This window comes from Vicia villosa, unplaced genomic scaffold (genome assembly GCF_029867415.1).
Source record: "Vicia villosa cultivar HV-30 ecotype Madison, WI unplaced genomic scaffold, Vvil1.0 ctg.000325F_1_1, whole genome shotgun sequence".
Classification (NCBI taxonomy): domain Eukaryota; kingdom Viridiplantae; phylum Streptophyta; class Magnoliopsida; order Fabales; family Fabaceae; genus Vicia; species Vicia villosa.
In genome coordinates, this window is record NW_026705145.1 from 980380 (window position 1) to 996824 (window position 16445).

A 16445-nucleotide genomic window follows, 5' to 3' on the forward strand; every position below is an offset into this window, starting at 1 on the left:
ATTGAGAAATACTTGGGTAAAAAATGAGGTTTAATATTCTTGAAATTATTGAAATCAATTTTCTTATAACTCATTTTGTAATCTCTTATAAAATATTTTAAGTATAGTGAATCAGAGAGTTGTTCTTAAACGAGGTAAATAACTTCTTTTTGTTCTCGCCTTTTAATATTCTTGAACGAGGTAAATAACTTCTTTTTGTTCTCGCCTTTTATATTTTTATTGCATTAAAGACATTTGGATGATTGTCGTTGTTCTTAATGCCGCATATTAAAGGTCTTGGTGTGATTGAACCTTTCAGTTTCACTACATGTGTGTTCATCGTGGAACACTGCGGGTTCCATATGAGTTAAGTTTATAAGTGAGCATTATGGGTTCCAAATGGGACATTGAGAATTTTTCTTGAGACAATGACTTTGGATTGTGGAAAGTGAAGATGCAACCATTCTGAATTAAATAAAGATGTGTGGAAGCATTGAAGGGAAAGAAAATGATGCCTATAAGCGTTGACACAAGTAGAGATGATTGAGATAATGGATAATGCCAGAATTTTCATCATCTTGTGCCTCAAAGATAAATTTCTAAGGGTATTCGCAAGGGATAAGACCCTAACTAAGTTGTGGATAAAGCTTGAAAGTATATGAATAAGTCCTTGACTCATAGATTGTGTCTTAAACAACAACTTTATTCTTTTTGTAGGGATGAGAATAAATCTACCATGGAGGAGTTTGCACAATTTCACAAAATCAATTATGGTTTACAAAATATTGAGGTGAAAATTGATTATGAGGACAATGTTTTATTTTTGTTACGCTCAAATTCTTTGAGAAACTTTAAATATACCTTATATATTGGTAAGGAATGTACGATCACTTTGGATGAAGTTTGGACGATTGTAAAATCAAAGGAGTTATAAAAGATGAAAGATTTGAAGAATTGTGATAGAGTTGAAGTCTTAAGTGTCTCAAAATGAAGGAATGGAGTATAGGAAACCAAAATGGGAAAAGATCCAAATCAAATCCAAATCTAAGTCCAATATTTTTTATAAGTCAAAGTTTAAATGATCCCTCTCATTCTGATGTGAATTCGGCAACCACTCCTCGCCCTCTTCGACCTCGGGAGTGTATCATTGTCATGCCTCGTGCACTGACAACCATTCCCCGCCCTTGTTGGTCTCGGGTGTTACATGTCCACCAACTTTCGCTTGGTTTGTCACCGAACCAAATCGTACTAGGAGAGCTCTACTCTTATATCATTTGTAACGCCCTAGACTGCTTCCAGGATTATGACTGGCCCCATAAACCAACACAGGTCTTTCTAGCATGCTTTGTCTTCACCCGCACGCTTTCCATGAAACTTCCCAGAAATCCACCCATCTAAATATTATCCCAAGTCAAGCATGCTTAACTGTGGAGTTCTTATCTGTTAGGCTACCGAAAAGAAGATGCATCTTGTTGGTATAGGTAGTACCAATCAACCTTATAAGCTTTCCTTCAACCTTGCAATCACATACCTGCACAACCTTAGTATCCCTTTCATTCCGATGTGAATTCAAAGACCACTCCTCGCCCTCTTCGGTCTCGGGACTGTCTCATTATCATGCCTCGTGTACTGACAACCACTCCCCTCCCTCGTTGGTGTTACAGACGACAAGGGTGATTCAGTTTAAATTGTAGTTTCCTCGGAGGAAGATGGTTATGTAAACTTGTGTTAAATTTTAATGGATGTCATTATGGGTCTTTCACACAAATTTTCAGCTTTCACTTCCCTTCATAGCAACATAAACAATTTGTGAACCACACTCATAATATGCACTTTCTTGAGTTAACTTTTTATTCACCTTCCCTTAAAGTCGAAGTGTATTAGCATGATATTATAATCCTACAAACAACTTGTTAACCATATTTGGTGACATAAACTAGCATGACATTGTAATCTTACAAACAACATGTTAAACATAAACGGAAACATAAACGATATTTCCCATTTATATTGTATGTTGATTTGTTAAACACGAACTGACCATTTCAAACATAGATATTCAAGTAGAGACAACCCAAAAAACACGAAAATCATGTGAAACCGAAATAAAAAACACCATGCCAAATGAAAAACCTTTGTAACACCAAATGGATAGAGTAGGTCGAGGAATGACGTACCTTGAAAGTTCTTCAAAAGTGATTGATATTAGAACCTATACAAAGAAAAATTGAAGAAGAAGAAGAACATGATTACCTTTTAGAAGAAGAAGAAGAAAGATAAAGAAGAAACAATGTTGAACTTGATTACCTTTTATTAAGAAGGAGAAATATGAGTTATGTGGAAGAAGAAGAAGAGATACGAGTTCATTGGATGTGGAAGAGAGAGATGTAAGTATTTTGTGTTTTGAGAGAGGCGACTATTCTTTACTGAAGCTTGATAACTTCGCTTATATGATATATGTAACACTTATTTCCACAGTTGGTAACAAAAACCGTGATAAAATGTAAGTACTATTCACAATAGTTTTTGGTATTAACAGTGGTGCTATGCATTTTAATTTTAATATATTTATAAGAGTATATGGACAAGCCTTTTTTGTAACGAAAAATAAAAATATGTTGGTGTTCGGATTCAAATATTCGAAGCATGTAACATTTTATCTATCACCACGGTCGTTATTATGAACTGTGATGAAATGTCTTTTGATAAAATTAAAATAAATTTAGGCGCGTTAAGATGAGTTATTACTACGATTGCTTTAACGGTCGTAGTAATGTGGTGTTACCAAAAGTATATTTTGTAGTGGTGTAAACTTGATCAAATATTTTGAAAAGTGATCCAAGCTTTGGAGAGAGAAGCAATGTAGTTAATGGTTAAATTGACATCACCATCACTTTAAAGTCAAGATGGAGAATTATCGTAATATTTCTTAAAATCTCAAGTCAGAAAAAGAGAAAAAATCGCATGTTTCTATATTGCCATTTTTCAGCGAGCAGTGAGGCGATGCTCGTGGAGGTGTTTTGGAAAAATGGCGATGCAATGTTTGATGATATGCGCGGAGGTCTGGCGATCCACAATGGCTGGTGGTTGTCGAACATGGGGCAGTTCGCGGGTATCAGGTCGGGTTAGTTCGATTTTCAAATCCATTGATTGAAGAGTCGTGTTTTTGGCCAGATTTGGATCTTTAGGATTTCAATATTCATAAATATAGTTCTCTCTCACTTGTTGTAAGGACGGGTTACATGAGGTGTAAAAATCCTAATGAGAAGCAAGGGTGAAAATTTTTAGGATTTTATTTTTGAAGTTAGCAGCCTTTGCAATTATCAAAGGGGTTTGGAAAAAAATATAAATACTTTATGTTTGTGTGATTCATATACTAAGAGTTGCATAAATTGAGAAAGATTTGTGTAGAAAATATAATTTGTTCTTAGAAACTTTGAAGAGTCTTTTCTTATGACTCACCTGTTAATTTCTTATAATAATTTTAAAGTATAATGAATCAAAGAATTACTCCTTTTCCCTGGATAGATTGATTAGATCGAACTGGATAAACAATTTCTTTGTGTTATTCGTCTTTTATATTTTTATAGTCATTAAGTTGGATATCATTGTTATTTCATTAGAATCTATATTTTTATAGTCATTAACCGAACTCTAATGTGATTGAACATTTCAATTTCACAATGAAACCAATATATGTTAGATTTAATCAATTAATATTGAATTTTTAATTTATCTTTAATATTTGATCTTGAACTGCCAATTTCATATTAGGTTAATTCTGTGATGAAAGAAAAATAATATAAAAGTGGGATTTTTCTCACGTTTACTTTTTCATTTGATAGACTTTGGTAGTATATTAGAGTTCGGTTAAACTATTCCTTACAAAATCGATATGTAAAGTGATAGAAGTCATTCTATATAAACTATTTTTAAACTCTATCACTTTTGGATTTTGTGCATTAATACCATATTAAAAATAGAGTTCCATCAAATTCTTCCTTACAAAAGCATCATGTAATATAAAGTGAATGATGTCAATATTTATAAACTCTTTTCAAACTCTATATTACTATTGAATTTTGTGCGTAGAAATAAAGGAAGGACAGCTTATGAGCCAATCTATAATTTCGGATATTATATTAAAATATGCGGATTGAGATTAACCCAATTTTATAAAATCAATTCTTAAAGTAAGAAGTGTCACTTTTATATATATATATATATATATATATATATATATATATATATATATATATATATATATATATATATATATATATATATATATATATATATATATATATATATATATATATATATATATATAACATTTTTTTTAGCTCTAACTCTTACCTAGGTGAGATTTTGACATTTTCCTAACAAATTTATTAGTATTTGTTTTCAAACGTAGTTATATAAAGCTTTTGGACCCATTCACCCAATATCAAAGTAAGTTTCTTTTATTTGTTGAAGCAACTCATCAAGTACATCTTCCACTTGTAAACTTTCTCTAACATATCGAAGACCAAGTGCATTGCAATGTCACTAAACTAACACACTTGGAGAAGCATTAAGCTTGACCCTTGATGAGTGGAGAAAAGGTGAAATTGAAAATGTAAAGATGCATGCAGCCTCACGAAATGCCAAAGAGTGTGTTGTATTTCTCAGTTCCGATTCTTTCGCTGACAACAAAGATAGAGAGAAAAAAAAGTGTCATTATTTATTTTTGTTGATGTTACATAGGAACTGTTGTTTGTGTATGATTGATTGGGTCCAATGCATTTTCTTTTCCATTTGCACACTTGGATGTATTCATTATTCATCTTTATCATCATTCACGCATGCCAATAAACTCATGCGATGGTATGGCAGCTCAACCCACACTCGTAATTTTGATGAAGAAACATTGCATGCTATGATCATTTTAAGTTTTTGGTCTCATATTTGGTTTTCTTTTAATAAACAATTATGGGTTTTAATGAAGAAAATAAAGATGGAAAATGGATAGAAATTCAATGTAACTGCCATCTAGGACAATTAAGTGACACAATTCCGTTTTTCTAACTGAAACTAGTAACAAATTCGTGTGTTCGCACGTGTTCTGCTACGGAATGCGCATTTATTTCAGATGTATATTTTTTAAAAGAAAAATATTTGGTTACCTCTAAAAAAAATAATTGAAGGTATAATTAATAAAAAAATATTTTGATCAATAACTTCTTGTTCAGTTAATAATCAATATTTTGATCAATAACTTTATGTCCCGTTAATAATTAATATAAGAAGAATGTAACAAAGAAAAACAAAATTATTTAACCGAAAAAGTTTATTAAAAAACATATTTTAAGTTATATATGGATTAAAAAATTAAATTATTTGGATTAAAAAAAATTGTTCTCATTTATTAAAAAAAAATTAACATGTATTTTAAAAAATAATTAAACATATTAAAATCAATTATAGATCTATGTTTAAGCTTGTGAGAATTATATTCAAAGGCTAGGATATAGATAAAGCTTGTGAGAATTTAAAGCAATCTATTGTGCAAGACTTATGCTCTATTTTTAAATCATATACTTTGATAATTATACAATAACCAGTGGCGACGCTAGAGCCCGGCCAGGATGGTTGTTGCCCAGGCTCGGGCCCAATAGCTTTTTGAGGCCCACATGTTGAATAAAAACAAAAAAAAAAAGAAAGGAAAAAGGTTGTGTTTGGTAGAAAGAAAAACGACGAAGGAGAAGCTAAAAACAGTCCTTCACCATTGAAACGAAAAAACAGCGCCACGCTTTCTCCCTCCGACTTCGTCTCTTACTCCCTCCGTTTCAGACCTGCACGAAGTCTGCCAACTACCATCACAACCGTGCGAACAGACGACACCACCACCACCACGAGTCTTCCGTCTTCGATTCCGGTACGGCGGTACTCCTTGTTTGTGATTTATGCTAGAACTTGTGCTTCTTGTTTTCCCTAAATGTGCAGAGATTTGAATAGCAGATTGAGAAGTTCAATTGAAAAGTTGAATGGGTTGTTAATGTTAATGTTGAGAATGAGAAATTGAGAAGTTCAATTTGTTAATGTTGAGAAGTCCAAATTGGTTGAGACAGAGGGAAATAAATCAAAGTTGCAGGTTATTGAGTTATTGAGACAGAGAGAAATAAATCAATTTGTTAATGTTACTGCCATGAAAAAAAGGAAGAAAAAAAAGTTACTGTTATTGAGTTAGTATGGGTGGTGAGTTTGAATTGATTATAAATTAGTGGTTTATGTTTTGGAATTTTGGTTTAAAGTTGCAGGTTTAGACTATGGTACTTGTGTTTGTGGATTTGGCTTGTATTTGAATAATGATAGTTAGGAAAAGATGGTTATTTTGTGTATGTGAATTGAAAAATTGAATTGGTTTTGTTGTGTTTGTTAATGAGAAAGCATTAAGTTACCGTATTAATGACTTTATGTTAATAATTTTATTGTAATGATTTTGTTGAAATAATTTTATGTTAATGATTTTAATGTAATGGTTTTGTTGAAATGACATTTTGCCTCGTGATTTTATTTAACATCTTATTGTAAGGTTATCTTTCATTTTTTTTTTCTTTCTGTTTGATGACTATTTAAATATTATATACAATGAATTTGCGGTATTTAAATTTTTTGCCCAGGCTTTATAACTTTTCTGGCTTCGCCACTGACAATAACTAAAGTCAGTGCAAGGCAAATGGCAAGTAAAATTGTGAACAGACAAAATATGTTAGTGAATGAAAAACAATGATTACCCAAAACACCCATTTTAATGCATTTGTGAACAAACTTAGAAATACATGTTCCTGACTTCAACATAATGAGGAAAGAAACAATTCACAAATAGCAAGCTCCATGAAATGAAAACTAATGATGTTCATAGAAAGCTCCATGAAAATGAGTAAAAAGAAAACGAATTCCATGTTGCAACGACCAATTCCATGTCTTCCACCTATCTCATTGAGCTTAGTGAGTAAAGATGATGGTGAGAGTGTCTTCCTTAGAACTCTAAAAGAGGAAAATCATATATATATATATATATATATATATATATATATATATATATATATATATATATATATATATATATATATATATATATATATATATATATATATATATATATATATATATATATATATATATATATGGGATATATCAAATGAGAAAGAGTATTTTTATGTGAGAGTGAGAGGATCAATTATTGGCCATTGGATTAAAATGGATGGTTTAGATTAGATTGTCACTTAAATATGTCACGTGCCACTCTTTTCTTTTTTTATTTTTGTTGAAAAGTGTTTCATTTTCCAGTCATAAAGTGACTCACGTGTCTCTTTCATTTCCAATTCAATTTTCTCATGTCTCTTCATTATCATCCAAGTTACAACTTTTCATCTCTCAATAACTTACTGACAAAAAGCTACGTTCTCCCTTTTCTTCATTCAACCATATAGCATTTTGTAAAAAGGTATTTCAAATTCTATTATAGAATGTCATGCATCACTTATATATATAAATTATTTTAATACAGTTTCGTTACTTTTCATTTAGGTTTTTGGTTTAATTTTAATTTCAATACTTATTTATTCATGTTCATTTCTTCATTTCAATTTGATTTCTTTGATATGTTATTTAACTTTCGCTATTAGTTTATGTTTATTTTTTCATTAATTGTTATTTATTTTTTTAATTATAGGAATATGTGTACGGATATGGGTGATGATGAAGTTGATTTAGCATCGGAATCAAAAGATTTAAACGACGTAGAAAACATGTCCGACGAATGGATTCCTATGTGTAAAGATGAAGTCAAACCTATACTAGGTAAGGTATTCGATTCTTTAGAAGAAGGAGGAAACTTTTATAAAATGTATGCGCATTCTGTTGGGTTTAGTGTACGTTGCTCATCTCAAACAAATGATAAATATGGTGTGAAATGGAAGTATTTTCTATGTTCAAAAGAAGGTTTTAGAGCAGAAAAGCAAGTAGCCTTACCTGAATTGATTATTAGTGAAAATGGTTTGCCTAAAGTTATAAAAAGAAAATTAACAAGGGAGGGATGTAAGGCAAAGATTTCTTTTAAGAGGACAATAGAGGGTAAATATGAAGTTGCGAAATTCTATGAAGGTCATACACATGCACTAGCCACGCTTAGAAAGAGGCAACTTTTAAGATCGGCACGAGGTGTTAACAATGCTCATAAGAAACTATTATTTTCTTGTAATAGAGCTAATGTGGGAACTTCTAAAGTTTATCAATTATTGAAAGAGCAAGTTGGAAGTTATGAAAATATAGGATGCACTCAAAGAGATTTTCAAAATTATTCAAGAGATTTGAAAGAATTAATCAAAGACTCAGATGCACGTATGTTTATTGATAACTTTAGGAGAAAGCGTGAGATGAACCAATCATTTTTCTATGACTATGTGGTTGATAATGAAGGGAGGCTGAAATATGTTTTTTGGGCTGATGGAATTTGTCAAAAAAATTACTCTTTATTTGGAGATGTGATTTCATTTGACACAACATATAGTACAAACAAGTATTGTATGGTTTTTGCACCATTTACAGGAGTAAACCATCATCGTCAAAGTGTAACCTTTGGGGCTGCCTTCTTAGCAGATGAAAAAATTGATTCATTTATGTGGTTGTTTGAGGCATTTTTGAAAGCAATGGAAGGGCACAAGCCAACTTTGATTATAACAGATCAAGACCCGGCTATGAAAGTTGCTGTAGAGAAGGTCTTTAATGGTTCGTCACATAGATTTTGCATGTGGCATATCATGAAAAAAGTTTCTGAAAAGGTGGGTGTTTCCTTAAATGTCAACATTGATTTTAATAATCGTTTCAAGTCATATGTTTGGAATTCAGAGTCTCCAGAAGAGTTTGAGATAAGATGGAAAACTATTATTAGTGATTTTAAGTTAGAAGAGAATGGTTGGCTTTCTCAAATGTATGATATTAGAAATATGTGGATACCAACCTATTTCAAAGATATCTTTATGGCTGGAGTTTTGAGAACAACCTCGAGATCAGAAAGTGAAAATTCATTCTTTGGTAATTACTTGAATAAGAATCTTAGCTTGGTGGAATTTTGGATGCGATTTGATTCTGCGATAGAGGCACAAAGGCATAAGGAACTTCTCGCAGATAATGATACATTTCATTCTATTCCAGAAATGAAATTGCATATGGATTTAGAGAGGCATGGTAGAGATGTTTATACTCATGAAAACTTTTACATATTTCAGAGGGAATTATGGAGTGCATGTGTAGATTGTGGAATCGAAAGAACGAAAGAGGAAGATGGAAATTCATTATTTTCTATAGTGGATAATATTTTGGTAAATGGCACAAAAGTGAGCAAACATAGAGAAGTTAGGTATCATCTCTCTGATCATATTGCATATTGCTCATGTAAAATGTTTGAATCTGAAGGTATGCCATGTCGTCATATTCTTTTTATATTAAAAGGGAAAGGTTTAAATAAAATTCCAAGTCATTACATTGTTAATAGATGGACGAAATTTGCAACAAGTAAACCAATTTTTGATTGCGATGGAAATGTGTTGGAAGGATGCTCTAAATTTGAAAGTGAAAGTAAGCTAATCTCAGATGCATGGGCACAATTTTTAAAATGCATGCATATGGCAGGTACAAGTAAAGAGAAATTGCTTCTTATTATAAATGATGGTGCTAGTACTGAATCAAAATTGGCTAAGATGAACAGTAATATTTCTCCAACAACTTTAGATGAAGTTGAGGTTTTTATCGGTTCTACTATTCCAAAAGAAATTGATATTCTTCCACCTGAGCCTTCAAATACCAAAGGATGTGGAAAGCGAATTAAAGGAGGAAAAGAGAAGGCAATGGAACAACAACAAAAAAGAACAAGATTTTGCAAAGCTTGTAAGCAATACGCATATCATGATAGTCGTAACTGTCCCAGAAAATCATCTTCATAGCTTTTGGTATGCCACATATGTTTTATCTTTATCTTTAGAATTTTGTTATTAAGATATTTAATCTTGCAGTTACTTTTTACTCAGGGCTTGATTGAAGACTTGCTATCATGGATGAATGGATGAAGACTTTCAGTTTAAGACTTATGCAGCACTTATGCAACATTTTCTTGGCTCATACTTTTGTTGAATTTATCAGTTTAAGACTTCAGCGGCAATTACTTTTTGTTGAAGACTTGTAATTTTCTTTAAGATTTTCAGTTGAAGACTTACTATCTTGCAATTACTTTTTGGTGAAGACTTGTAATTTTCTTTTATGAATTATTGCTGAGTTGAAACTCTGTAATTTTTAACATTTTCTTGGCTCAGAACTTATGTCTCATATTCAACAATTATGCAACATAGTTAAGAATTTGTTGATTTGAAACTCTATATTTATACCTTTTCTTGGTTGAAAATTTGTGGTTTAGTTTCATAATTATGCATCAGTAATAATATTATCTTTATTTAAATTTTCAATAGTTTATACTAATAGTAACAACCATAATTTTTATACATAAATGAGAAAATTAAAAGAAAACGAAGGTTGTGTGGTTAATATTCTATAAACTAACAGTAGCTTATACTAAATGTATCACTTTTCTTGGCAATACACAATTAAAATTTTGATTTTTAAGTGATTTTGTGAGATAGAAGAAACACATAGAAAAGTAAGACATGATGGATATTGAATATTAGAAATTAGCCATAAAAATGAAATTTATGGTGGATTCCGGTTACCGACAACATAGCTGTTAACGAATTTACACAGCTTTTATGGGTATGGAGTATGGTCGCCGGAAAAATAGTTGGTAACAAATTTACAAAGGTTGTGGTCACGGAGGCTGGCACCGGCAGCGTAGCTGGTAAAAGATCTATACAGATTGTAGTCGCATAGTCGGTCGCCGGCAAAATATATGGTAGCTAATTTACACAGATTGTGGTCATGGTTGTCAGTTTTTGACAACATATATGGTGATAGATCTACACAGGTTGTGGTTATGGAGGACATCCACCGACGATATAGACAGTGATAATGGTTTGGAAAGAGAAAACTGTTAGTGGTTTCTGGAAACAAAATTAACATATGATAAAAAGGTGTAATGTGAAACACACGTGGAGTAATTAAAAAGACTATTTTAAATCTCAACCTTTAAAAATGATCTTACGGTTACAAATAAACCCTCTCACTCTCACATAAAATGTCTTTTCTCACAAGATATGCCCCCTATATATATATATATATATATATATATATATATATATATATATATATATATATATATATATATATATATATATATATATATATATATATATATATAGAGAGAGAGAGAGAGAGATCAAATTACACCCGAAGAGTTACACCACGAGTTACACTCGTTCAATAACTACATTTCGAAATAATATTTTTTAAATTCAACCGTTGGATTGAAACATAATATATATCATATAGATCATACCTATAAAGTTTGAGCTTAATCTATAATGATTTACTATATCATCAAGATATCCAAAGATTAACGTCAAAATGAGCTTTCATATAACGTTAATTTTGATGTTATTCAATGACATAGTAAATCATTATAGATTAAGCTCAAACTTTATAGGAATGATCTATATGATATTATGTTTCAATCCAACGGTTGAATTTAAAAAATATTATTTCGAGATGTAGTTATTGAACGAGTGTAACTCGTGGTGTAACTCTTCGGGTGTAATTTGATCCCTCCTCATATATATATATATATATATATATATATATATATATATATATATATATATATATATATATATATATATATATATATATATATATATATATATATATATATATATATATATATATATATATATATATATATATGGGATGTATCAAGTAGGAGTGATTTTTAAATAAGAGATAAGAGGATTCAATCCTAATCATTAAATTAATCATGAGAGAGAAATTAAATTATTTATTAAAATATTAATATAACTATTATTTCTCTCTCTTGATTAATCCAATGGTTAGCATTGAATGCTCTTATCTCTTATTTAAAAACCCTCCTACTTGATACATTCCCTATATATATATATATATATATATATATATATATATATATATATATATATATATATATATATATATATATATATATATATATATATATATATATATATATATATATATATATATATATATATATATATATATATATAACGTATCAAATGAGAACTTTAGCTATAGTGAGAACTGAGAACTTTTAATAATAATCATACGATTTAAAATCAATGTCTCAGATTTCACTCAAATTTTAAGAGATAATAATTAATAGATAGATTCTGGTTTAAATACATATCACATCAATGCATATCTGAGCATTAATTTTAAATCGTATGGTTATTATTAAAAGTTCTCAGTTCTCATTATAGCTAAAGTTCTCATTTGATACGTCCCCATATATATATATATATATATATATATATATATATATATATATATATATATATATATATATATATATATATAGGAGAGATCAAATTACACCCGAAGAGTTACACCACGGGTTACACTCGTTCAATAACTACATCTCGAATTAATATTTTTTAAATTCAACCGTTGGATTGAAACATAATATCATATAGATCATACCTATAAAGTTTGAGCTTAATCTATAATGATTTACTATGTCATTGAATTACATCAAAATTAACGTTATATGAAAGCTCATTTTGACGTTAATCTTTGGATATCTTGATGTTATAGTAAATCATTATAGATTAAGCTCAAACTTTATAGGTATGATCTATATGATATTACGTTTCAATCCAACGGTTGAATTTAAAAAATATTAATTCGAGATGTAGTTATTGAACGAGTGTAACTCGTGGTGTAACTCTTCGGGTGTAATTTGATCTCTCCTCATATATATATATATATATATATATATATATATATATATATATATATATATATATATATATATATATATATATACACACACACACATGAGGAAGGTTATATTTACTCCAAGAGTAAGTTATCAACACTTACTCCACATCTTAACCATTAATTTTTTTCAATCTAATGGTTAAAATTAATGAGTAATTAAATATGGAGAGAGAAAATCAATATTCATTAATTTTAACCATTAGATTTAGAAGAATTAATGGTCAAGATGGGGAGTAAGTGTTGATAACTTACTCTTGGAGTAAATATAACTCTCCTCTCTCTCTCTCTCTCTCTATATATATATATATATATATATATATATATATATATATATATATATATATATATATATATATATATATATATATATATATATATATATATATATATATATATATATTCATGAAACATGTTAGAATGAATCTAAGACTTTAGACAACAGTGAGTTGATAGTGATTACCTTTATCTCCCTTAGAAGAAGCTCAACATTCTCATTTTTATGGTTTATGAAACATCTTTCTTCATGAACAGGGTACAAACAGTAAAAGATAATCAAAATAAAAAAAATTCAAAACACATTACACAAATATCAATGTTACAATTTCCATGTAATTATTTATGAAAAATGCTAACATGTGCCCTAAGGGCACATGTTAATGATATTATAATTAGAATTCTTCTATTGGAATGTGTGTATTCAATTTTTTGAAATTTTAAACATGATTTTGTTACACTTAAAATTTTCTAATGATAGTATATTAACATGTGTCTTTAGGGCACATGTTAGCATGACCCATTATTTATTACTCTTATCAATTCAATATTTATTCACTCTTATTTTTACTTGTATTATTTATTCACATTGTCCAATATAATATCAATAATCAATATAATTTACATTAGGACTCACAAAAATCTGACATATCACATGTCATATATTTGTCTCTTTTCACACAATTTATTATATTAACTTATCTAACACTCTTCTTCCTCTTTTATACTATTTCACACACTTTTTCATAAGTCCTAATTTATTTATCACTTTCAATTATTCTTCGTGTGGATCCTACACTACTCCCTCTCTACACATTTCTTCTTCCACTCTCCCTTTCTGTGATCTCTATTAATAGTGTTCTTCTCTACACTCACAGGCCACAATTCCTCGTTCTCTTTTAATTTGTAAATCTTAAAGTTATTTTAATTTTGTTTTTGTTTAAATACTTTTATAAATTAAAAAAATTAAATCAAAAGAATTTATTTTATTCTATATTATTAGTGACAAATATTTTCTATGTTTTTAATATCAAATATAATTATATATAATTTTGATCCTATTAAATTGATATTGAATTATTGTGAAAAAAATCTTCAAACTTGATATATTGAATTATTGTGAACAAATCTTCAAAATTCAATTAGTAAAATAATTATTTGACATTAACAACTATTTAATTATTATTGTAATAATAAATTATCATTGTATAGGTTTTAATATGTAATAATGTTTTTAAATGGTAACTGAGACCAATTTCGTTACTACAATTTTGGGAAAATACCCTTTTTCGTCCCTTAAGCTTGCCTCGGGGTCCATTATAGTCCCTTAACTTTTAAAAAGTTTAAATCAATCCCTTAAGTCTTAAAAACGGAGCATGTTAGTCATTTCCGTCAGAACTGTTAGTCAAAGTCAAAATTAGGATCAAGTTGGCATACATGTGGTGATGATATGGATAAAACATTATATTTATTTCAAAATAACAACAGCAAAAATTACTCAAACTCAGAAATCACAATTATCTTCTTCATATCAAACCCCGAAATAATAGAAAAAAATAACTCAAACCCAGAAATTACTAAAACCCATAAATCACAATTATCTTCTTCATCTCAATCATCTCTTCTTCAATCTTCTGCAGAAGATCACACAGCCAATGCATCGCACCTCCAACATCATCAACCTTCAACGCACCAACACTTATTCAATCATAATCATCCTCATTTGTTCAACAGATCCATAACAACTCAGGTGAACAGTAAGTTGAATTTGCGTTTGGAGAGGATGCGTGAGCTTGGATCTGTGAGGAGATTATCATAAATATTAGGGATTTAGAGGTGAGAGATGAGAGGGATTGAGATAGGGGACGGTGTTATGCGGTGGTGGCATACTCGAGCTCATCGGAGGAGATTGGTGGGGAGTCCGCCGCGAGTTCATATGAGGGAAGAAGATGTTCAGATTTCAATAGCCACAACTCAGTAAAACCCTAATTCCTCAATTCCTTTGAAAAAATGGGTTCCGTAGATGCATCTATTGGAATAGTTTCGTTCGTCATAATGAAGATAAGTGTCATAGATGAACACGGAAATAAAATTATTTGTGTAAGTTATGATGTCATTTCCAATAAATAGAACGATACTTTATGTCCCAATGTGCAAAAATTAGTTATGTTTAGTAATATGCCCCTACCTGTTATCTCACTTTTAATTAAGGATATATCTTTAAGTTCCAATCTGTGTTGATGAATTCAATGCACAAATTGTTGTATATTTTGATACATGGGAAATTCAATCAATGTCTTTATAAAATGTTACAAGAATTCTAAGTACTGACGGTCTTCTTATATAAAGTGTTTCATCTTTATTCACATTTGACTACTCACCCTTTTATTATTTCGAAGGTTTTAAGTGAAGTACATTTTTTTTATGTTGGTTGTTGGTTATTCTAGAACTTGCATGATTATTAGTAACCGGAAAGGTGCATATAAATCAAATGGTTCTTTACTCATTGTTATACAAATGAAAACTCTTTACTAAATGATTTTTTTTCATGTTACCAATGATTAAAAAATCATAATCATCATTTATTTAATCAGATCCATAACAACTCAGGTGAACGGTAAGTTGAATTTGCGTTTGGAGAGGATGCGCGAGCTTGGATCTGTGAGGGAGATTATCATAAAGATTAGGGATTGAGTGGTGAGAGATGAGAGGGATTAAGATAGGGGACGGTGTTCTGCGGTGGTGGCGTACTCGAGCTCGTCGGAGGAGATTGGTGGGGAGTCCGCCGCGAGTTCATATGAGGGAAGAAGATGTTCAGATTTCAATAGCCGCAACTCAGTAAAACCCTAATCCCCCAATTCCTTTGATATTTTTTCAGTTGTTGAAAAGAATACATATTCAAACCCTGATCCCACAACTCATCAATTTGTTAAAACAATCATCCTTGTGCGTTTGGAATTATCGAGGGGTGTTGACGTTTGCCTTGAATGTCGCTATGCATCCTGAGACATGGTTGGATTTTCCTATTGATGAAGAAGATGATACTGATGGTAATCTTCTTCAATTGAGATGATTGTTACATTTTTTTAGTTTGAAATTGATAATGTGACGTGTTAGCCTTTTTGTTGCAGGATGGTTTTTGTTTATGAAACAATGGATTTTGTTGCAGGTTTTGTTTTATGAGATTAAGGGTATTTTGAAGAAGATGAAGAATATATAAAACCCAGAAATTCTCA

General features: G+C 30.1%; 1 protein-coding gene across 1 annotated transcript; it reads left to right on the forward strand.

Moving 5' to 3' along the window:
• The first annotated feature begins 7712 nt into the window (after window positions 1-7712).
• Window positions 7713-9965, forward strand: LOC131626802 (protein FAR1-RELATED SEQUENCE 5-like). Its single transcript, XM_058897637.1, has one exon. It carries the CDS (start codon window positions 7713-7715, stop codon window positions 9963-9965), a length of 2253 nt encoding a protein of 750 aa, XP_058753620.1.
• Window positions 9966-16445: the final 6480 nt, after the last annotated feature.